At 37.6% G+C, this 25,264-nt stretch overlaps 2 protein-coding genes across 9 annotated transcripts in view; both read left to right on the top strand.

Annotated features, from left to right (window-relative positions):
* ARB2A (ARB2 cotranscriptional regulator A) overlaps window positions 1-25,264 on the top strand; it is a 413,025-nt gene that overhangs the window by 295,335 nt on the left and 92,426 nt on the right. The gene's annotated exons all lie outside the window — the stretch shown is intronic.
* On the top strand, window positions 1,244-2,351 carry POU5F2 (POU domain class 5, transcription factor 2). Its single transcript, XM_077755306.1, is given in 2 exon segments — window positions 1,244-2,191; window positions 2,194-2,351. Coding segments are annotated over 2 exon segments (1,086 nt in total). The 5' UTR covers window positions 1,244-1,263.

Raw genomic sequence — 25,264 nt, forward strand, 5'->3', positions numbered from 1 at the left:
AAGAAGGAGCAAGAAGAGTAGTCAGCGTTGTCAGATACCGCAGAGAATTTTAACAGGATGAGAACTTTTAAAAGGCCGTCAGATTTGACATTTGGAAGATTGGCAGTAACTTCACGAAGGCCAATTTCAGTAGACGTGGGTAGGACAAACCCACATCATGGTTCATTTGGAAAGTGAAGGTGTAAGAGACTGAGGTTGTCCAGCCAAGTCTACTGTCTTCTCCCTTCCCAAAGCTCCTTCTTGGAAGTTTTGAACCTGAGGTCAGAGCTTTTCCCACTCCTTCCTTAACTTTCTCCACATAAGGCCTAGAACTGAATGCTTGAGCTGGGGACATGATGGAGGGACAAATTTTCTCAGTTCCTTGGGTCTCTGATGGGAGGGGGGCTGGGGATAGGGGAGCCTGATGTTGGTGAAGCAGATATTGAAGGGAACATCTTCAGTGGGGAGTAGCAGGTCAGGCCTGTTCTGAGACCTGTCTCCAGAGGGAGAGAAAGATGAAATACCTAAGTCTCTCTTGTATATGGAAACTGGACCAGGAAGCTGAGGTAGGATACAGAGCAAAGCACTTGAAGGGCTGGTGGGGTAGAAACATGAAACAAGAAACTCAGCCTCAGTGAGAGAGTACAATAGCAAAGCATGGGGGTTGGGGGGTAGAAGCTGACAGTAAACTGATAGACACTAGAAGAAATTTAAGCAGGAATGCTTAGGTTTCTTAGGGCACTGTAACTGAAGATGTGCAGGGGTGACTATTGGCAGTACCTTTGTCCACAATGATAGCACTGAGGGGATGGTTAATGAATTGAGGGATAGTTCCAGAAATACCTGGTATATGGATGTCCAACAAATATTTGTGAAGCCAAAAAGGGGTCGTTCCTCCACAGATAATGTGGAGGAAAGGGATTAGATACCAGAGTTTGAAGACGTGTTAGAAAATTCCTAGGTTCCCTTCAGGGAGAGGACAAGATCCCAGACCCCTTAGAAGTGCAAAGCCTGAGAGAGAGACCTATACCACGGAGGGAGTTGGAAGCATAGACCAGAGCAGGAAACCCACTCTTTTAATCCTGGAAACCCAAGCAATTACGGTAGGTCTACTAGATTTCGCCATCCCTGCACAAGTACACCCCTGGCCTCAGTTTCTCTCACCTGCACCTCCATCTCTGCCCACTGGGGGGCGGAGCTCGAGGGCAAGGCTGGCGGCTGTTCTGAAGCCTCGAGGACCATCAGTTCCTACCAGACTCCCTACTCCAGTGCGGTCTTACCCCCATGGCCGAAAACGGGCTCTCATACTTCTCCCCACTGCCAGGCAGTGGTAGGGGTGGGCCCAGAGGGCCAGTGCCAGTGAAAGTTGACACTTCTGTCTGGTTGACTGCCCAGGCGGCCCCCCGCATGCTGATGGCCCAGCCGGGGATCCAGCTGGGGATCAGCCCAGGCCCTGAGGTGCTGGAGATGCCCCTGGGTCCCCTGCCATACGAATTCCGGGGCGGGATGGTGCCCCGCAGGCCCAGGGTCGGAGCTGGCGAGACGGGGTCGTGGTTCCCGAGACCCTCTGAAGGCACCTTCCCCAGGCCCTACATCATCCTGCGGTGCATCCCGAGGTTGGCACTGCCAGAGGACGTCTCAGCCATAGAGAAAGAGATGGAGCAGCTGGCCAAGGAGCTGAAGGAAAAGAGAATGGCGCTGGGGTACTCGCAGGCCGACGTGGGGTTCACTATGGGGGCTCTCTTTGGAAAGGTTCTTAGCCAGACAACCGTCTGCCGCTTTGAGACCCAGCAGCTCAGCCTCTCCAACATGTGGAAGTTGCGACCTCTGATGAAAATGTGGCTGGCGGAAGTGGACACCAAGAACTTTCTGGGCATATGCAAAGTGGAGATGATCCTGCAGCAGGATCGGAAGCGGAGACAGGCAGCCAGGGAGCGACACATCGGAAGCAGTCTAGAGAAACTCTTCTTGCAGTGCCCGAAGCCCACGCCGGAGCAAATCAGCCACATCGCTGGGCAGCTCCGGCTACAAAAGGAACTGGTGCGAGTTTGGTTCTATAACCGGAACAAGATGGGTGGTCACCCAACCATTGATTTCTGCCGCGCGGAGGATGTGGGGACTTCAGGGCCTCCTTTCCCAGGGGGATCAATGTGCTTTCCTCTGGCATCCGGGCCCCATTTCGGTCCCCCCCAGTATGAAGGTCCCTACTTCATCCCTTCACCCCTTTCCCTGGGGAGGGGACCCACCTCTCTGCCCCAGCCACCCCTCTGGGCCCCTCCAGGCTTTCAAACTGGACAGAGCTGAACTGGGGAAATAGGTCCCTGAGGTTCATTTCGGGACTGTTAACATTAAGAGCTCCATTAACANCCTAGCATTGGTGTTAAGATACATTACAATACATATATGGTTTCAGACATTTTGTTTCTCTCTCTTTTTTATTAATTGAAAATTACTTCTGTTATTCCTTGTGATTATCAGCAAACATAGGGATTTTTTTCCTTATAAACACAGTATTGAGTAAAAAATTAAAACACAGAAGATTATTTCCATATACCTTTTATGGTTTGGTTTTTATCAAAACCAAACAGAATTTTATGTAAACATAAACACAGAGTCCAGGATAATAGTAACCTCTCGGGGGAGGTTTGAGGTTGGGATATGGAAAGAGTACACAAAGTCTGCCCAGGGCCCTTGCTGAAGCACAAGTTTTATTGTGCTCCTTCCTGTCTTGAAAGATGTTTGCTTTTTTTTTTTTTTTTCTTTCTTCACTAATTCACCTTTTCATTTAGAGTGCTCAGTTTCAGGTGGAAGTCTCAATCCAGATCTCCACCTTAATGGAATCCCACTGGTTTATCCTCAGTCCTGCCACAGTCCAGCCCCTTTCTTACTGAGGTTGGCAAGGCGGACAGCACTTGCTCAGCCCCAGCTCTAGCTTACTTCTCTGGTTTTCAGCTCCATTTGGTTTATTACCTGGATATTTTCCTTACTTTCTTTTGAACTCAGATATATGTCTTAGAGAATATCTGTGATGGTGGAGTCAACATTCCTTGGTGGTTTATGTAATGGTATATCCTACACCACTTTTCCAATCTCTTCTCTGAAATCAGCTTTTTCTAGTTTTCTACTTCTACATTGGTAAATTTTGGCCATCATATACTAAACAGAAGTCATTAATTTCTCTATGTTTGTACCTCTACTGCCATACACCTGCATGTAATATTTATTGCTTTCTAATTCTATCACTAAATATTATATCTGAGTTTGTCTTTGTAATTACTAATCTTGTTGGTTTTCTCTTTCTCTCCTTTTTTCCCCTAATCAGTTCTTAGAAAGACTTTATCAATAGATATTTTCAGAGAACAACTTTTTAAAATTTTTATCCTATTTACTGCTCTTTTTTATTTTATTTTATAATTAATTAACTTCTAGCTTTTACTTTCATTACTTGCTTTTTTACTAGTTTTCTCTGATTTCTCCTGATGTATATTTTTTTCTTCTTGTCAGTGTTTGAAGATAAAACACTGACGATATGCAGAGGTTCGTGAAGATGGACATAAACTTTAGACTAAGTGAGTGACTAATCATTTACTCTTGGACTCTCCCACTAAAAGTCACACAGCACCAGTCTCATTTCTTCCTTTTCCCAGACAACCCTCTGGACAGCCTTGAAAGGGAGAGGCTTCTGCAAAGGGCCAGGTAGTATTTAATGCTGGGATGAACAACTGTGTTTGTGTCAATATTCACCTCCTAAAAGCTATGAGGAGGCTCTGACCCAGGCTGCTCCTTGAATTCTGTAGCCCCTGCGTATTTGGAGACATGATAATGAGCTTTCGATCTCGGGAACAGCTCCAAGAGCCTGCCTCGGCACCTGCACAGCCGCGTCTTACACACAGCTACTGCACCTCTGGTTAGGCAAGCACCACGTTGTGTCACTGATCAGCCCTCACATAACTTAAAATGCAATTTTTCCATTGCTGGTCCTCTTGACTTGATTGACTATGTAAAGAGAAGAGGCTGGACATTGGGGAAACTTTAAAGGATTTCAGATTTTTCAAAGATTTAAGATTATGGATTGAAACCTTAATAATAAAACCCCTCAAAACTGAGAATGAATTGCCCTTAGAGTTGGGAGAAAACCAACAGCATGGTGTCAGTGCTGAACAGTATCAAGTATACAGAGATCAATGCAAAATCAAGTCAGATATACGATGGCATTAGCAAAGTTGTCAGTGATACTGGAGTGAAAATAATTTCAGTGTGGAAGTTGGCAGAGGCAAAGGTCAAACAATAGTCCAGAATCTTCATATTTGCCAGATTTTCCCTTAATGTCAATTAAAAACACAAATTCCAACCACTCAATAAGATCTTCGCCATCATTCCAAAATATTTCTTTTATCAAATCTTTCCTTTATCTCGTGCTTTCTTTAGACAAGGCAAGTATTCTTAACCTGAAGACTTCGAACCCCTTTACAGCATAGGCAGAAGAGTGTGTTTGTACATGTGTGCATCTTTAAAGATGGTGATGATAGCTTTTATCACATTCTCAAAGGAGACACAGCTCTTTGTAGATCTACGGTTTCAGAATTTTAGAAATACGTTCCCTTTGGCCACCTTACTCTCAAGAGTTTTCCCTTGACCTAATACCAGTCTAACAGGTAATTCCTGGTTTTCTCCGAATCTGTACTTTCTGAGTATCTCTAGTTCAGCATAGAACAGAGGACCTGAATCACATCTTATATAAGTCTTTCAAATTCAGACCAAATACTCTGTGAATTATTGCCTTTATTGTTCTTATACTTTCATCATTCTGTGGCACCTTAATTAGATTCCTATCATAAAAACAATTTCTCTTGTTCCTAGAATCTTTCCTATCTATTGTCTAAGAAAACTTGAAGTGTTAGGATATGCTCCCGTATTCCAAACCATTTTCTTGCTCTTGAAATATCATCTAAATGTTTTCTATAATTTCATATTTTTGAAATATACATATTATACATCTTTGCCTGTTATGCTAAAACTACATCATGGGATTTATTTTTCAGTGTAGCCACTTCTGTTTATAGCTTTCTTCTAGAAATCATCTTGCTTACTAAACAGTATTAGTTTCCTAGGCAGAATCTTGTTTTTTTAGGGTACAAAACAATATTATCTCTGTAAAACAGTGTTTTAAAAGCAAAAATTACAATGCCTTCCAATAAAATCCTAGTGGAATATGAGAGTATTAAATGACAAGGTGATTATAAATGAAAAGAATAAAACTTAGGAAAATAAAATTTTGAAGAAAAGAGTTAGAGTGGCCTTGTCCTACCAAATATTATGAAACTACAGTAATTTAAACAGTAAAGTGGTGGTTATGGACAAAACTAACAGAAACAAATATTTGACTCTTCCATTTTGTGGGAGTGTGAATCAAGGCAACCTTCATGAAAGGCCATTGGATAATTCATATGGGAGGTTTAAAAATGTGATTTTTCTTTGGCCAATCATTTCAACTTTAATGAATTTTTATAAGAAAAAATTATATTTGCTTGCAAAAATTTAGTGATAAGGGTGGTCATTACAACATTTTTTTAATAACAAAAAGTTAGAAACAACCTGAATGTTCTAGAAAGGCCAAGTAAATAAAAAGAACCACCATGTATGGTAAAAATTGTATTATAGAGTTATAGTTTTGACAAAATGCAGAATAGATTGTTGAGTGAGGCAAAACAGTTTATTAAGCTTTATGATACTTTTTATTTTTTAAGGAAAAAAGATGTGTTACATGTAGAATTATATACATAAGTAACTATCGTTGGCGATTTTATAAAATTGTTTTTGCTTTCTGTGTTATACAATAAAAATATTTAAGAAAAATTTCTAAAGGAAGGTGCTAGGAAATCTAGGGATCCTAAAACTGTTCACTCTTCTGGTCTTTTTTATCTGTAAAATGGTAGTTTTTCATTATAAGGCAATTTTATTTTAAAATAATAAATGTGCCTTTTCATTTTTAGTCAGATCTGTAGTTTCTTTAAAGAGAAAGGCAGTTCTCTAAACGGAGGAGTATTGAAATATATCAGAGAGACGTTGCTAAAAATTAGTTTTTTCCTTTAAATCAGATGCCCATTAATGTTAAAGAGCTGTAGTGTAGCTTAGTGAGTGAAGACACCTGCCATATGTCTGTTTTTCTGCACAACATGGTAATTTACAATTACAATTAGTGTGTTTATATACCTCAGTGGTGTTAACCCATATTTAGAATATAATATAAGCCCAGATCATTTTCATGTTTCTGAATGTTTACTTTTCAATTTAAAAAAAAACCATTTCAAAGTATCAAAACCCTGTTTTTATCACAGTAGAATCCTCCTTGCCTGTCATATTTGAAGAAACCAAATGAATATAAATAAGATCCATAGACTTCTAGGTTTGAAGGCAGGGTCACTTCCTGTGATTACAGCCTCAGCCAGGTGAAAGGTGAACTGTCATGAAATGAATCTACCTTGATACCCAGTAACATTCTTAACACAAAGCATTAGCACGATCACGGTTACACCAGTGAAGAGCATTACCAGATGCTCTTGAAGAGATTGTGTTGTTTATCTCCAGGGCTATCTTCAGAAAACAATGTGGCACATCAGAGTGTTGGGCTGCTGCCCTGCCACCTTGCTTTTAGCTCGGAACCCTGCTGTGAATTCTGCTATAGACAAAATTAGCTACTTTGGCATTGAACTTGGACTTTTTAGACTTGCATCCCCCAGTTTCCAACAAAATGATGAAGTACCAACCAACTTCACTTATTACTGTTGACTCTGCTCCTGACTGCCTGCCAAAGACGAGGTTTGGAAAAGGAAGAATTGAGGCCTTCCTGAGAATTCACCACATTTTGGATTCAATATTCATTTCTAAAACTGTACAACCTGTTATATCACTTCTTTTTCTCCAAAAGAGTAACTGCAATGTTTAATAATTAGTTTTCTTCTTCCCCCCCAGGATGTATGGTGTAGACCTCCTTTTAGTTCTTGGTGCAATGGACAGGATAGTGTATAAGATGCTTTAAGTTGATTTATTATCTGAGAATGGATGCTGTTGTTCCTAGAACAGCTGTAAAACTTTGACTATTATTGACTGAGTAGTGGGAAAATCTTAATATATACTTTTCTACTGAGAGAGAGTTTGTTTCAATATACCATGTAGTAGTTTGCTAGAGCTGCCGTAACAAGTACTCCAGCTAGGGGAGTGTGAAGAACAGAAATTTATTTTTTCACGGTTCAGAGCCTAGAAGGCTGAGGTCAAGATGTGGGCAAGGTTGGTTCCTTCTGAGGGCTGTGAGAGAAGGATCTGTATCAGGCTTGTAGATGTCTACTTTCTCCCTGTGTCTTCACATTATCTTCCTTGTATAGATATCTGTGTCCAAATTTCTTCCTCTTATAAAGACACCAGTCATTGGATTATGTGCTTGGATTATGCATTGGATTATGACCTCATTTTAACTTAATCATCTCCGTAAATATCTCCAAATAAGGCCACGTTCTAGGGTACTGGTGTTTAGGACTTTAATGTATGAATTTTTGTGGGGAAACAGTTCAGCTCATAGCACCAGCCCAATTAAAATTTCAACTAGATTTAATTATTTGCTACTGTATTCATTCAGCAAATATTAATTGAATGCCTATATAACAAGTAGTGTCCTAGGTGCTAAGATGCAATGGTGACCAAAAACAGGCCCGTCGTGACCCTCAAGAAGCTTAAAGTATGGTTAGGCATGGACATTAAGCAAATGAACATGTGATTACTACTTGTAATAAATACTGTGGGATTATCAGATATTGGGAGAAGGTCTTTATTTATATTTCTATTTATGGTCTTTCTATAATACGTAAGTAATGTCTCTGATAACATCAATGTTAACAAACATTCTAAACCAGAGGGACCTACCTGCAGTGGGAGTGCAGACCTATAACCAAGGCATAGTTTGGGACATAGGCATTCCCAGGTTAAAATCCCAGATCAGTAACCTACAGTCTCTGTTACTCTAAATGAGGTATTTCTCTCTGCTCCTTTTTTGCATGTGTAAAGAATGTCTAGCAATCCACAGGGTGAGAGAGTTGATAAAAGCATAAAATTGGATAATATAGAAAGAAACCCCTAGGACTTCCCTTTAATACAGTAGGCACTCAATAATTTTTCTCTCCATTGTGTTTCCACTCTACCTTATCTATGCTTTATTTATAGCTCATAAGTCATTCCTTTGCATCTCTGGGAACTTCCACAAAGTGGGTGCTCAACGATTAATAGCCAAAACAGAATAAGTGAGAAAACAGAAAAAGTAGAGACAGTAGTCTCAGTTGCCAGAAACCATACTACCAGATATTAGGAAACAACTTTCAAAATTATAGTAATTGGAAAGCAGTCATAAAGTGCATTTCCTCAGCCGTTAAATGACAACTAGGTAAAGGAACAGATGAGAGTTTTGACTTGGAGGGTATAGATGAAGGCTTTTTGAAAACCCATACAGTGTTAAGTCATTGAAAGGAATGGTCTCTGAAGTTGTCTCTAGCCTGTAATAATTGTATGAATCTCCATGAATAAGAGCAAAACAATGCATCACAGACTGAATATGGGCGCTAGGAGGAGACAGGCTCTAGGAATGGACAGAGTAGGGTGACGCTGATCATCCTACTATGATTCCCCTTAAACCTCTCTTTTCTGATATGCTGTGGCTTTCCCAAATGTAGTCCAATCCTGCCTTTAAACATACTATAAAATGGTGACACCCTCTAGCTTTTTGGTTCAAAACCTACTGTATTCATTTGCCAGGGCTGCCATAATAAAGTACTACAAGCTGAGTGGCTTAAAGAACAGAAGTGTATTGTCTCACAGTGCTGAAGACTCAAAGTCCAAGATCAAGGTGGGGACAGGGTTGGTTCTTTCTGGGGACTGTGAGGGAGAATCTGTTTCAGACATCTGTCCTCAGCTTGTATGTGGCCATCTTCTCTTTCTTGTCTCTTCACAACATCTTCCCTCTGTCTATGTCTATGTGTCCAAATTTTCTGTTTTTATAAGGACATCAGTCAAATTGGATTAGGGCCCACCCTAATAATGTCATTTAACTTAATTACCTCCGTAAAGGCCCTATCATCAAATAAGGTCACATTCTGAGGCACTGAAGTTGTTTCTTCAACTGAAGTTGAAGGCCCTGGGGTTAAGACTTCAAAATACAAATTTCAACAGGACACTATTCAACCCATAACACCCACCACAACTGATGTAGAGAAAATGTAAGTATGGGTTGTGGGGGAGGTATAGGAAGGCAAAGAGAGCTGTTTATTTTTTTCTACCAAAGAGTTAAATAGGTGGAGTGATAGAAAGGAAAAAACATGACCCATGGACTCAAACAGCCTTAGACCTGCATCCTGTCTCCAGGCCATTCACATAGATAGTATCACACTCTAAGGGAACATTTCAGAAAAATAACATTTCTTCCATCCCAGCCAATAACTTTATGGGTTGAAGAGTTACAGTAGCTATTTACTTTTATCTATTTTGGGAGCAGAGCAATTGAAATCTCATCAGTGAGTTTGAGCAATATTATCTTACAAGAAAATTTTGGATATTTTTTGTTCCAGTGCTGGTTGCGTTGAAAGAAAGGAAAAGAAACAGAGACAGAGAGAGAGAAAAAGAAAAAAGAAAGAAATAGAAAGGGAGGAAGGAAGAAGAAAACAAGGAAGAAGGGAGGAAGGGAAGAAAGAGAAAGGAGGGAGGGAGGTAGCAAGGAAGGAAGAAAATTTTGGATATTTTGATAAAGACGATTCTTACTTTCTCCAGAAAAAATGATATGTGAACCTGTTGAGAAAGCCCTGTCACTTTCCACTAAACATTGCCAGCCACTAATTTCATCAAGCTAATGTAAGAGGACAGTCAAGTGACTTGCCTTTAATTTGTTATGATTGTGTTATATTTATGAAAAGCAGAGCTAAAACAGCTGATAGCAAGTGTTTAGACACTGATTGTTTTAAGACTATTGCTAAATCTAAGTAGACACTGAATAAGTTTTCTCAGTACAGCAAGTGTAAATCATTCTTTCTGTAATAATAAGTCATTAAGTACATGCAAATACTGTAGATTATTACCTCATTTCACACATATTTTTATGGTTCTTGTCTGTCTGTAAATATGTATTACCTTTGAGATTTAAACTAAAGAGAAGTGGGAAAAGACTTACCATACAGGAATTTACTGTGTTCTTTTCTCTCCTCAAGAAGCAATCACCCCAACACCATAGGTAGGAAAGAATAATTTGCTGTTTCTGTGTCAAATCATTAAAGTAGTTAATCTAAAGCCATAAATTTTTGTCTTCTGGGCCAAGAAATTTTAAGTAAAATACTAACAGATATGTTATGATTTTAAATGAGAAGTGAAAGAATCTTTATCCTTTTTATTTGAGTTTCCAGAAATGGCACCCTCCATAAAAAATGATACCATTTTTATTTTTAAACTGAGTTTCTTGCATTAGTCAGTAAACAATTTATTTGGTGAACATTCTCTGTGCACATATATACACCATGTGAACATTTAGGAAACAGAAGGTACTTGAATTTGTGAGATTTAAATATTTTCTCACAGTTGATCCAGTGATACTGCAGTTGAAATAAAACCACATATAGATGAAATACCACTTTCTACTAAAAAGCTAGTATAGATTGTCTATCATTGTTTTAATGAGGACAATAATGAGTCCATGTATTCAGTGGAATATCTTGTAAGTCTCAGGCATGTTTATCTCCATGTACATTCTAAGACTCACCCATAAAACTCCACCTGTCCCCATCACAAATATGCACATATATTTAATTACATGATCTGATTACACGTATTTTTATATTCTTGCAAATATTATTAAATTTATAGAGAGATGATTTCATTTCTCACTGTTCCAAAACCATGTGCACATATATACTAATATTCATATAAATACATTATATAAAATATGGGCTATGTAGATCAAAACTAATACACTAGAACAAACGAGCGAAAGGAGAACACCGAGGATGGCAGTTGTTAGCCATCTCCCAGACATCCTTGCTGTGGCCCACAGATCAACTCCTGCTTTTCTTCCAGATTCCACATTCTTCATTCACATAAGCAGTAGTATTATACTTCTGTACTTTCCCCGTGACTGAGTATCTACTAAGCACCTAGTAGGTGATAAGAATGGAAGACTCAGAATTAGACAAGACACATAGGCTAGATTGAATAAAAAAGTGAGAAAATCAAGGATCACCTCAGCTGGTGGCTCGTAATCAAGGAATGGGCGAAAAAACAGTACAGAGAAAGGAGCACATAACTCACTAAGGGATATTCAGGAACATTATTAAGAGCTAGGACAACTTGAATTAAGACTTCACAGGTAACTAGGAGCTGGTAAGTGGAAGATATGAGAACCAGGAGAAAAGACCAAAAGTCAAGGAAAGGTGAAAAGAGTTTGTTAGGACAAAAAATCTAAGCTATGATTAGTTACTGCAATTGAGAGTTAAATGTAGTGGTTAAAATCTTGGCAGCCATTGCTGAAAAGTTACATAGGTCTCAGTACCTATGTAATTATACGAATTATATGAATTATATGAATCTTCCAGAATGTATTAGGAAAAATATTTTGTTTTTATTTTTATTATTCCAGTATAGTTAATATACAATGTTATATTAGTTGCAGGTGTACAATATAGTGACTCATTGATTCTACGTATAACTCATGGCTAATCAGGATGAGTGTTCTCTTAATCTCCTTCACCTATTTCACCCATCTTTCTACCCACCTCCCCTCTGCTAACTATCAGTTCTGTATTTTTGTATCCTTTGGGTAAGTAGTAGTACAATTGCTGGATCGTAGGGTAGTTGTATTTTTAACTTTTTGAAGAACCTCCATACTGTTTTCCCAAGTAGCTATACCAGTTTGCATTCCTACCAGCAGTGTAAGAGGGTTCCCCTTTCTCCACATCCTCACCAACATCTGTTAACTGAGTTGTTAATTTTAGCTATTCTGACAGGTTTGAGATGGTATCTCATTGTAGTTTTGATTTGTATTTCCCTGATGATGAGTGATGTTGAGCATCTTTTCATGTGTCTGTTGGCCATCTGGAGGTCTTCTTTGGAGAAATGTCTATTCATATTTTCTGCCCATTTCTTCACTGGATTAGTGGGGTGTTGAGTTTGAGAAGTTCTTTATAGATTTGGAATCCTAACTCTTCATCAGATATGTCATTTGCAGGTATCTTCTCCCATTCCATTGGTTGCCTTTTAGTTTTGCTGATTGTTTCCTTTGCTGTGTAGAAGTTTTTTATCTTCATGAGATCCCAATAGTTCATGTTTGCTGTTGTTTCCCTTGCCTCTGGAGACAGGTCTGGTAAGAAGTTGCTGTGGCTGAGATCAAAGAGGTTGTTGCCTATGTTGTCCTCTAGGGTTTTGATGGTTTCATCACATTTAGGTCTTTCAACTATTTTGAATTTTTGTGTGTGTGTGTGTATGGTGTAAGACAATGGTCTTGTTTCATTCTTCTGAGTATTGCTATCCAGTTTTCCCAGCACCATCTGTTGAAAAGACTATCTTTTTCCCAGTGGATATTCCTTCCTGGTATTTTGACAGGGATGTGTTAAATTGCTTTGGGTAGTATAGACATTTTAACAACATTTGTTTTTCTAATCCATGAGCATGGAATGTTTTTCCGTTTCTTTGTATCTTCTTTAATTTCTTCCATAAGTGTTCTATAATTGTCAGAGTACAGATCTTTTACCTCTTTGGTTAGATTTATTTGTGTATATCTTATAGTTTTGGGTGCAACTGTAAATGAAATTGAATCTTTGATTTCTCTTTCTACTGGTTCATTATTGATGCATAGAAATACAACAGATTTCTGTATGTTGATTTTATATCCTGTGACTTTACTGAATTTGTGTATCAGTTCTAGTAATTTTTTTGTGGAGTCTTTTGGGTTTTCTACATAGAGTATCATATCCTCTGCAAATAGTGAAAGTTTGACTTCATCCTTGCCAATTTGTATGCCTTTTATTTCTTTTTGTTGCCTGATTGCTGAGGCTAGAACTTAACAATACTATGTTAAATAACAATGGTGAGAGTGGACACGCCTGTCTTGTACCTGACCATAGAGGAAAAGCTGTCTTTCCCTAATGAGGATGATATTTGCTATGGGTCTTTCATGTATGGCCTCTGTGATGTTAAGAAATGTTCCATCTATCCATATTATAGTACTTTTCCAAATGTTTTTTCTGCATCTATTGAGAGGATCATCTGATTCTTATCCTTCCTTTTATTAATGTGATGTATCACTTTGACTGACTTGCAATTATTGAACCACTCTTCCAGCCCAGTAATATATCCTACTTGATCATTGAATGATTCTTTTAATGTACTACTAGATTCAATTTGCCAGTATTTTATTGAGAATTTTTGCATCCACGTTCATCAGAGATAGGGGCCTATAATTTTCTTTCTCACTGGGGTCTTTGTCTGGTTTTTGGAATCAAAGTGATGCTGGTCCTGAAGAATGAGTTTGACATTTTCCTTCCATTTCTGTTTTTTGAAACAACTTGAGAGGAATAGTTATTAACTCTTCTTTAAATGTTTGATAGAATTCCCCTTGGAAGCCATCTGACCCTGGACTTTTTTTCTTGGGAGATTTTTGATTACTGATTCCATTTCTTTGCTGGTTATGGGTCTGTTCAGATTTTCTTTTTTTTTTTATTTAAAAAAAATTTAATGTTTTATTTATTTCTGAGAGAGAGAGAGAGAGAGCAGGGGAGGGTCAGAGAGAGAGGGAGACACAGAATCTGAAACAGGCTCCAGGCTCTGAGCTGCCTGTCAGCACAGAGCCTGGCGTGGGGCTCAAACCCATGAACTGCGAGATCATGACCTGAACCGAAGTCAGATGCTCAACCGACTGAGCCACCCAGGTGCCCCAGGTCTGTTCAGATTTTCTATTCCTGTTTCAGCACAGGGAGTTGATAGTTTATTTGTTTTTTCTAGGAATTTATTCCTTTCTTCCATATTGCCCAATTTGTTGGTGTACAATTTTCATAATTTCTCTTATAATTGTATTTCTGTGTTGTTGATCTCTCCTCTATCATTTGTGATTTTATTGATTTGGGGTTCTTTTTGATAAGTCTTGCTAGGGGTTTATCAACTTTATTAATTCTTTCGAAGAATCAGCTCCTTGTTTCATTGATCTCTTCTACTGTTTTTTCATCTGTTTGCTTCTATGCTAGTTTTTTCTTCTCTAATCTTTATTATTCTCCTTATTCTATTGGCTTTAGGCTTCATTTGTTGTTCTTTTTCTAGCTTCTTTATTTATAAGGTTAGGCTGTGTTTTTGAGATTTTTCTTGCTTCTTAAAGTAGACTTGTATAACTGTGTACTTCCCTTTTATGACCGCTGTTGCTGCATCCCAAAGGTTTTGGACTATTTTTTTCATTTCACTTATTTCTATGTGTTTTTCTATTTCTTCTTTAATTTCCTGGTTAACCCATTCATTCTTTAGCAGGATATTCCTTAATCTCCATATACTTACGGTCTTTCCAAATTTTTTCTTGTGGTTGACGTAAACTTTCGTAATGTTGTCTTCAGAAAACATGCATGTATACCACTTTTCTATCTATCAGTGGATACTTGTGCTGCTTCTGTAATTTGGCTATTGTAAATAATGCTGCAATAAACCTAAGAATGCATATATCCTTTTGAATTAGTGTTTTCATATTCTGTGGGTCACTACCCAGTAGTGAAATTACTGGATCATCTGGTAATTCTCCTTTTAATTTTTTGAGGAATTTCCACACCGTCTTCCATATTGGCTGCACTAGTTTGCATTCCCACCAACAGTACGGAAGGGGTCCTTTGTTTCCACGTCCTCGCCAATGTTTGTTCCTTGCGTTTTTGAGTTTAGCCTTTTTGACAGGTGTGAAATAATATCTCATTGTGGTTTTGATTTGCATTTCCCTGATGAGTGACATTGCGTATCTTCTTCGTGTATCTGCTAGCCATCTGTATTTCTTTTTTGGAGAAATGTCTGGTCATGTCTTCTGCCCATTTTTTAATTGGATTATTTGGTTTTTGGATATTGAGTTTTATAAGTTCTTTATATATTTTGGATAAATAATACTTTATTGAATTTGTCATTTACAAATATCTTCTCCAATTCAGTAAGTTGTCCTTTAGTTTTGTCAAATGTTTCCTTTGCTGTGCAGAAGCTTTGGATTTTTTTAATGTTTTATTTATTTCAGAGAGACAGACAGCATGAGCAGGGGAGGGTCAGAGAGAGAGGGAGATACAGAATCTGAAAGAGGACCCAGGCTCTGAGCTAGCTGTCAGCACAGAGCCTGACGCAGGGCTCGAACGCACGAACCATGAGATCATGACCTGAGCCGAAGTCGGACTCTTAACCAACTGAGCCACCCAAGCGCCCCTGTGCAGAAGCTTTTAATTTTGATCTCACATTTAGTTCCTTAATCCATTTTGAGTTTATTTTTGTGTATGGTGAAAGTGGCCCAGTTTCATTCTTTTGCATGTAGCTGTCCTGTCCCAACACCATTTGTTGAAGAGACTTTTTCTCATTGCATATTCTCGCTTCTTCTGTCGAAGATTAATTTACCATATAATCATGGGTTTGTTTCTGGACTTTCTATACTATTCCATTGATCTATGTGTCTTTTTTTGTGCTCATGTCATACTGTTTTGATTTCTGTAGCTTAGTATTATAACCTGAAATCTGGAATTTTGAGACCTCCAGTGTTATTTTCTTTTTCAAGATTTCTTTGGATACTTAAGGTCTTTTGTGGTTCCACATAAATTTTAGGATTCTTTGTTCTAGTTCTGTGGAAAATAATTTTGGTTTTTTGATAGGGATTGCATGAAATTTATAGATTGTTTTGGATAGTATGGACATTTATATAATATTTGTTCTTCCAACCCATGAACATAGAATATATTTCCAGGAGAAATATTTTCTTAACATTAAATTTAAAGATTAATGTATCATTCTTCGGGAGACAGTGAACCACACAATAGATAATTTCTTTAATTATATTATTTTTGTTGATGTTGTTAGTTAAGAAAAAAAGGTATTCTTCATGTGGCTTATTTTTATATTGACTGATGACAAATAGCCTAAGCCTTAATACGATTTGAGCTTTTTTAACGCCTTTCTTCTAGGAACTAGAATAATTTAGTACTGACACAAAGCTTCCTGATGGTTTGCCTTGACACTACTGATCAGCAAATCTACAGAAATTAATGGCCAGCAGATCTGCTGTCCTCTTGTTCTCAAGAGTCAATTGCCTCCATCAGGCTTTTGCTAAAAAGCTGTTTCCTTTAAGCTAATCACAATATCATAAACCCTGGGAAGGTTTTGGTTATTGAAAAAAGCTAAAAGCACCAAAAGCAATGTATTAAGTAGTAGCCTAGTTTCCTTTGTTTGCAAAAAATACATGTGATTAGAAACCCCAGTTGACTGTCATAGAACAGTTCTACTGTCTCTGCCCATGATACTAGAGATTAAATGGGTGTCTAAATCTGTGTACCCAACAATTTACTTATGATAAATAATTAATCCATCTGTATTTTATTCTCATATGAAATAAAAATGATTGCTATAACATACTCCTGTAAACTCATTCTTAGAACGCCCTGAAAAAAAATTCTCATAAAAATCATTGAAAAGTACTTAGGAAGGTATAAAGAATAATGCAGTGCTTCATAATGCTCTTTTTTGTAAAACAAATAAACAAGCAAATAAAAAATAAATCTATAGATCTTTAGTTATTATTTAAATCTAGGGGTGACTGAGTGGCTCAGTCGGTTAAGTGTCCAATTCTTCGTTTCAGCTAGGCTATGGTCTCATGGTTCATGGGATCGAGTCCCACATGGAACACAGAGCCTGCTTGGGATTCCCTCCATTCCTCCCTGTTCCTTCCCAATTCACATTTGTTCCCTCTCTCTCTGCCCCTCCCTCTCTCTCTCCTTCTCAAATAAATAAATAAATAAATAAGCAAACAAACTTTAAATAAATAAATCTAATGTTGCTTCCGTCCATAAATATTGAAATGCTTTCACATATAGTAATTCTAATAAAACTACCTAAAATGAGTCCTTAGTATCAATGTAGAATTTGAAGACTACATTTTTTTTCCCAAATCAGGTATACTCACCAGTTTCAGAGCCATCAATAAACACATGCGTCCTGACATGCATCCTTTGTTTTTAATTACCAAGTGAAACTGTTTTTTTTTTTTAATTCAAATTAACTAACATATAGTGTAGTCTTGGCCTTAGGAGTGGAAACCTGTGATTCCTTTCTTACATATGACACCGCGTGCCCTCTAATGCCCTTCACGCATTTAACCTAACCCCAACCCAGCTCCCCTCCAGCAGCCCTCAGTTTGTTCTCTGTTTAAGAATCTCTTATGGTTTGCCTCCCTCTTTTTATCTTATTTTCCCTTCCCTTTCCCTATGTTCATCTGTTGAGTTTCTCAAATTTCACATATGAGTGAAATGATAAGATACCTGTCTGTCTCTGACTGACTTATTTTGCTTAGCATAATACCCTTTAGTTCCATCCACATTGTTGCAAATGACAAGATTTCATTCTTTTCATTGCTGAGTAGTATTCCATTGTATAAATACACTATATCATCTTTATCTATTCATCAATCAGTAGACATTTGGGCTCTTTCCATAATTTGGCTATTATTGATAGTGCTGCTATAAATATTGGGATGCATGTGCCCCTTCAAATTGGCATTTTTATATCCTTTGAATAAGTACCTAGTAGTGCAATTTCTGGGACACAGGGTAGCTCTATTTTTAATATTTTGAAGAACCTCCTGCCTGGGTACTATGATGATCCCTGAACTAATCACTGAAACCACAGAGATGGAATAATAGGACTGCCTATGGTTGGCCAGCCTGGGCTAGCCATGTCTCGAAAGGGTTGGGACTGAGCATGACATTTTAATGGTTAGTCCAACAAGGACCATGTGAACTGAAGAGGAGAGCTTCTCCAAAGAAACATTCTGAATATGTCCGCCATATTTGTCTATTTTCTTGGAAAATGTAATGTACATGCCATAGTCAGATGCTTATTTTATCTGATGCAGAGAGAAGAGAAAATGTGGGGTCACTACAAGAAAATCCTACTTTTTAAACTCTTGAACTGATCCATCCGCAGATTATTTTCCCATTCGTGATTTTGAAATAGATCTAAATGTTCATACAATACCCTGGGTCATCTTGCTGCATGAAGCCTGGGACCTACTATGTGGAGGGCCTACTTGCAGAAATATTCAGTCCAGCTAGTTCCTCAAGTCGTGGGGTGGTCCCCACTCATTTACCCATCTGTATCCTAAGATAGCTTAGCAGTGACTGTACCACAGATAGGTTTTAACATTTGCACATACACAGACTTTGTCCACTGGTTGTTCATATTAATCCTACTTTAGCTATTGCTTCAATGTAATTAATCTTTTCAAGGGAAAGCTTCTGATGTTTTGGAGTTATTTTCCCCAGCTTTTAATTTCTCCCTTGGTTATACTTTTATTTGGTATCTATCTTGTAGCATATAATGGAAGACTGTAATACTTTGTTTTTTAGAAATTATTTGAGATTAGCAGGGTCCTACATACTTTTGACAAAATTGTCCCTTAACTCTCACAGATAAATATATTCTACCTTATCTTTTAAATAAGTGAAAAATAAAAATCTAGGACCTATTTTGTTATTCATACATTATTTTTAATCTAATTGAAATCATATGAGTACTTACAATCTGTTTGCTTTTGTTCTTTCCCCAGTTATTGTTTTTTATTTCTTATTTCCCTAATGATTTTACTGGATGTGATCTTCTTGTTACCTGTCTTAAATCTCGGTGGAAAAAAATAAAAATATTAGTGAATCAATAAATTATGCAAGCAAACCAAAATTACCCATGTATCCATTGCTCTTGTCCACTTCTGTCCTCAAAGAAAATAGAAAATATGTGGTCCGTGTCCTCTCAATGCTTTATATTCAGTAAAATTTATTTAATTATTACCTACTGACTAGATTTCAAAATCAGATTGCTCTTACACACACGCAAACATATTCATTAAATGCTTTGATAGACAAGTCAATTTATTATCAAATATTGTATTTCACTGATTACAAGATACAGTTGTAACTACGTAACATACAAATCTATCTTGCAGTTAGTGTCGTAAGAAAACATTGTGTCATAGCTTAACTGGCAATGTTTTTTCTTTCTAAGTGGCACAGGGACAAATCTTAAAATTAATGGAATTTTGAATTTGATGATACATAGTGCTCTAATTATCTTTCTTCATTTTCCTGAAGAGTTTCATTTACATGAAAATTCTGCCGATCAACATCATTTAAGAAGTCTAGATTTGGCTTAAAGATTCCCTTTTGTAAAACTAAGTTTATTTTTGTAATGTCAGTAGTCACTTCCTAATATATCTATTTTGTAAAATATAAATTTTGTTACTGTATTTCTTAATTCAGAGCACGCCTAGATTAACAACACAATTCAGCCAACCTTTTCAGTTCTTTTTGTATGCACAAAAACCACTGGTGTCACTTAGATATTAGTAATTCATTTTTAAGATGTGGAAGTAATTTTATATGTTTCATTCAAAGTGAAGACAGTGTAATATTGAGAACCTGTAAGTCTTATATACAAAACTATTTACATTAATCTTGATAATTCAGTTATGACTCTCTTGCTTTAAATCTCTTTGGTATGTTTCTGTTCTGATTTAGTGCCTGGTTTAAAGATTAATGTTACAGGGTAATTTACTGCAGCTTCACAGATGGTATTTGAATCTTTGTAAAGGGGCTTTGGAATCTGTGCACAATTCCATATAATGTTAGGTTAACATCAGTGTAAATGTGGAACTTAAAACGATTCTAAAAAATCAGGATAGAAATTTCATATTCCTTTTTTAAAAACCATAAATTTTGAGGGCATTTCATGGGCGAAGTATTTTGACTTCACTGGTGTGGTTACGATGTAATTAGCCCCTTATATTTGAAATCAGACTCTATATGTTGAAAATAAATATCAAAAATAAACTACCTTGTTTTAAACTATTCTAAAGTTCTCGTCACAGGAGAAGTTACTGTTCTTATTTTTACAGCTTCCTATATGAAATGCTTTATAGAATCCACAAACACACATTGCTTTTAGTGTCTCTCCTTTGATGTCTATAAAAGACCCATTCAACACTGGAGCTAAGTGCTCCTAATGTGTACAACAGAATTTGGCTGAAGTTATTTCAGGCTATTAGAGATAACCTTTCTCTACATGTCTTTTGAGGGAGAAACTGGTACCAACAATACCAGTTAAGCTGTAATTAGTGTAACTAACGACTAATATGAAAGAGCAGAGTAGAGGTCATTCTTAAGAATGTAAAGGTATTAGCAGGTTAAGGTTGTAGGGCATCCTATCCCCCAGCTTAATCTGTTGCCCTAGCTGGTGAGATTTGTTGAAGTCATCCGTGCCCTCTAACCCTGAGGTGTTGCTCTCTCATAATTTACTGGTCACATGCCAAGTTCCTCTTTCCTGTCTGGTGAGATGACTTTGGGAATGGCAAATTCATTGTAAAGTTCTTGTTGCAAATGCCTGCAGATCTTCAACCTTCTAATGTAGATAAAGGTTTACAGATTAATTTGCTTTAATGTTCTTGTCCTACCAGCCTCAGACTGTACGAAATTGTCATTTTCCTGCATTACAGAATATGATTTGTCGAGATCATTTAACATGTATTATGAGAGGAACGCTTAAAACCTGACTATTAAATCAGATGTTGTGTAACTGATTCTAATACATACTGAATATTCCACTTTTTATGGGCCTCTTCTTCAAATTTAATTGCCCACCGGTGGCTTTTGTTTATGTTTACAGTCAACTCAAATGCACTTAAAGGATAAGAATTTAATGACCTTTTGTTTTCATGAGGGGTAGTTAACCCCTCTCTTCTAGCGTCTGGCTTTGGATTCTTTCTCATCTCATTACTTGATACCAACACATAAACACGAGGAATGCCATAGAACTTTAATCATTCTTTTCCTTTTCCCCTTAAAGTCATGCCTGAAAGATTTCTGTAGTTTCTTTCTACTTAGAAAAACTAGAAAGTTTCGGGCTATTTTGTTTGTTTGGTTTTTTAAGCAGTGGGCGGCAATGGGCCGGCAGCAAGACTGCCCTATGAAGAAAGAGTCAAAAGAAAATGTTTTTCCTTTCAACTTTTTGTGACTACCTTGGTCTCAGATTATAATTACTGTCACATATAATGATAGTTTTTTTCTTTAAACTGTAGATTATACAAGGCTCTTGGGTGGCTCAGTCATTTAAGCGTCTGACTTCTGCTCAGGTCATGATCTCACTGCTTGTGAGTTCAAGCCCCGTATCAGACTCTGTGCTGACAGCTCGGAACCCAGAACCTGCTTCAGATTCTATCTCTGTCTCTCTGCCCCCCCCCCCCTCCTTGCACCTCTCTCTCTCTCTCTCTCTAAAATACAAAATAAAGTATTTAAAAATTTAAAAAAAATAAACTATAGATTATTTATTATCCATGAGGTAAGCCGGGGAAGTTCCCAGTAACTAAAGTTTTATGGTGGGGGGCATCAAACCACATAACCATGGAGAAAAGAACATTTAAAATTATCCCAGATCACAATCTAAATACTTAAAGAATGCAGACTTAAAAATCATAGTTCTCATTAAGTATCACAAGAAATAATTAGGATATATTTTTCCCATGAGTCCCCCATCTTACTGTTTTATATGCATACTTCTAGTGCTTCACGGATAAACCATTTTTTCTTTTAGTAGTCATTTGTTTATTCTAATAAGTATCAGAAAGGATATGAATAATATGTGAAAACCATTTAATGAATATTACTGCTTAGGATTAGACATATAGAAAAAATGAGTTGATATAAAGAAAGTACCAACTGTTTTCATAGTAACAGTAGTTTGTACATATGGCAAAATGCCTGAAAGTATTATACAAATTAATGAAGTTAGGGAAGCAATGTTCTGCCTCAGTATGAAATTCTCTTATTTTTTCTTCTAACCAAGGACTCACGAAATACTCTTATCCCTTTACTTCTATGTGCTATCTATTGGTTGTCATTTAATTTATATATATGTATGTGTATATTTGGTAGTTTCATCTTTTGCTTCTAAAACAAGCCAGCTTCTCTGGACTTCAGCCTTAGACTAGATGATGTCTGTGGTTCCTGTCCAGCAGGGTTATCAGTCGTTGGCTGTTAAGTTCCTCCTGGTCAGGAACCACATATGTATAACTCAATGTAAGTAGTAGTACAGTGACAGTCCCAAATCCTATGAATACGTGTGTTCTTACTGATTGAGTCATGTGTTCTAATCACAAATTTAAGAATGCTTTTGCTTATCCATGTGCATGCCCCAATTTATTTTTTTCCAAACTAACAATTTTTATTTTAATTATCATATCAATAATTTTAAACTTTTTGTAAAGAAAGAGCAGACTACTGCTACTTAAGGTTTACATAGACACTGATCGTTTTTCATGGTAGGATTTCCTGAGCAATGACACCAAGGACAGTATTGGAAAGTCTTATTTTTTTCCTGTTCTCTACTAACTTACTATTAACTATGAGAGGAGGACATCAAAGCTGAACTGACTTCAAAGCCTGTCGCACTCACAGTTCCCAGCTATTACTGTACCCGGCCCTTCACCCGAGCAGCGAGCAGCGGGGCTTACAAGCTGCCGTCCCAGGTTCCACCCCCTGCTTCCCGGCTTCTCCTTTTCCAAACCTATCAAATTAAAGACTACTCTTTAAATGAATCTTGAAGTTAAACCAGTCCAGGGAGTTGGCATATTCGCTTAATTTCAAGATTTCACCATTAATGAGTAGATCGTATTTATTATTTATTTATTTATTTATCTATTCATTCATTCATTCATCCACCCATTCATTCATTCACCTTTTCCCAGAGTGATGCCTTTAATCACAGGGCTTGGGCTCTGTTCACATTCTGTCCTTCATTATATTTTTTTCAAAAGTATACTATACACATGTAGGTAAGATTGTGTGTGCACCTTCCACTTTAGTTAGGCATCACAAAATGAAAACTTAAAAGGTGAGTCTGGTAGGGGCCCCTGGGTGGCTCAGTCATTTAAGCCTCCAACTTCAGCTCAGGTCATGATCTCATGGTTCGTGGGTTCGAGCCCCCGGTCAGGCTCTGTGCTGACAGCTAGCTCAGAGTCTGGAGCCTGCTTCAGATTCTATGTCTCCCTCTTTCTCTGACCCTTCCCTGCTTATGGTGTCTGTCTGTCTGTCTGTCTGTCTCTCTCTCTCTCTCTCTCTCTCCCAGAAATTTAAAGAAAAAAAATTAAAAAAAAAATTTTTAAAAAGGGTGAGTCTGGTAGTTGGCCCTATAAATCAATGAAGTTAAAAGATATGAAATCTAATGCACTGATTGTCCATCAGAATACCTGAAGTGTAATTTTTGGAAAAACATGCTTTCTCTAGTAAGAGAAACACATGAATATATAGTTTACCAATTATGTGCAAATTAACATTTTCATTAATTTTTAATTAGTATTAACTTAAATGTTCAAGTTCATCCCATACTCCTAACCAAGTAATTACTAAAATATCACACAGGGCAGTGTCTTGAGAACCATACAACTAGCATCCCCTGAAGATTTTCAGTTTTTCTTTTAATTTTTTTTATGTTTATTTATTTTTGAGAGAGAGACAGAGACAGAGTGTGAGCAGGAGAGGGGCAGAGACAGAGAGACAGACAGAATCCAAGGCTCTGAGCTGTCAGCACAGGGCTCAATGTGGGGCTCGAGGACCATGAGATCATGATCTGAGCCAAAGTCAGACACTTAACCATCTGATCCACCCAGGCGCCCCTTCAGTTTTTTCTTTTAATAGCCGCAGCTCTTGAAATCGAGCAGATACCATCCAGATCTTCAAGCTCTTGCACCAAAGGAACTCACAGAAGATTTAATGATTTAGCTGTTCTCAACCCTGAACCATACGTGATGTGCTGAATACTTTATGACAAAGGCTTTGATTGTGGATTGTGGAAATTAAATAGGCTCACTATAATGATTGTATTGTTTCAGGCATGGAATGGGCTACATTATGAACTTGTGAGCCTCTGTCTTTTGAAGCATTCAAGTAAAGGCTCAAAGACCACTTTTCACTAATATGATAGAAGGAATTCTTACCTTTGTTAGAGATATATTAAATAATCTTTAATATCTATTTCAATGCTAGGATTCTGTGTTTCCAAAATTAAAGGATATGAGGGCACCTGGGTGCCTCAGTCAGTTAAGTGTCAAACCATTGATTTTGACTCAGGTCATGATCTCACAGTTCGTGAGATGGAGCCCCTGTCTGGCTCTATGCTGACGACGGGGAGGCCACTTGGAATGGTCTCTCCCTGTCTCTCTGCCCCTTCCCCAGCTTCTGTGTGCATGCTGGCTCTCTCTCGTGCTCTCTCTCTCTTTCTCAAAATAAACATTTAAAAAAATAACATTAGGGGCGCCTGGGTGGCTTAGTCGGTTAAGCGTCCGACTTTCGCTTGGGTCATGATCTCGCGGTGTCGGAGTTTCAGTCTGTGACTCCCTCTCTCTCTGACCCTCCCCTGCTCACGCTGTCTCTCTCTCTCTCTCTCCTAGAAATAAATTTAAAAAAAAAAAAATAAAAAATAAAAAAAATAATAAAAATAACATTAAAGGATATAAGGAAATGAAGAGTAAGTGATGGCAATAGCATGTGGCTCTTGACTGCGTTCCAGGAATTGGTTGGGTTTTCCAAAGAAGGATTTTTAAGTGGGTACCTTCAAGAGACTAAAAGGAAAAAGGCATGATGGCCTGAGTAGGTAAGGATAAACAGCAAAATAACGCATATCCCTTCTAGTGTTGAAGGTTGGAGAGAAAGGAACCTACTCTAAAATATCCAGAAGAGTGAGCATAAGCAAAATGAGAAAGGGAGCTTTTTAAATTTTTTTTATTTTTATTTATATTCAAGTTAGTTAACATACAGTGTAATCTTGGCTTCAGGAGTAGAACCCAGTGATTCATTTCTTAAACATGACACTTAGTGCTCATCCCAACTAGTGCCCTCCTTAATGCCCATCACTCATTTAATCTGTCTACCCACCCATCCACTCCTCCAGCAGCCCTCAGTTTGTTTGTATTTAAGAGTCTCTTATGGTTTGCCTCCTTCTCTCTTTTTATCTTATT

The sequence above is a fragment of the Crocuta crocuta genome, unplaced genomic scaffold (assembly GCF_008692635.1).
Source record: "Crocuta crocuta isolate KB4526 unplaced genomic scaffold, BGI_CrCroc_1.0 scaffold42, whole genome shotgun sequence".
Lineage (NCBI taxonomy): Eukaryota > Metazoa > Chordata > Mammalia > Carnivora > Hyaenidae > Crocuta > Crocuta crocuta.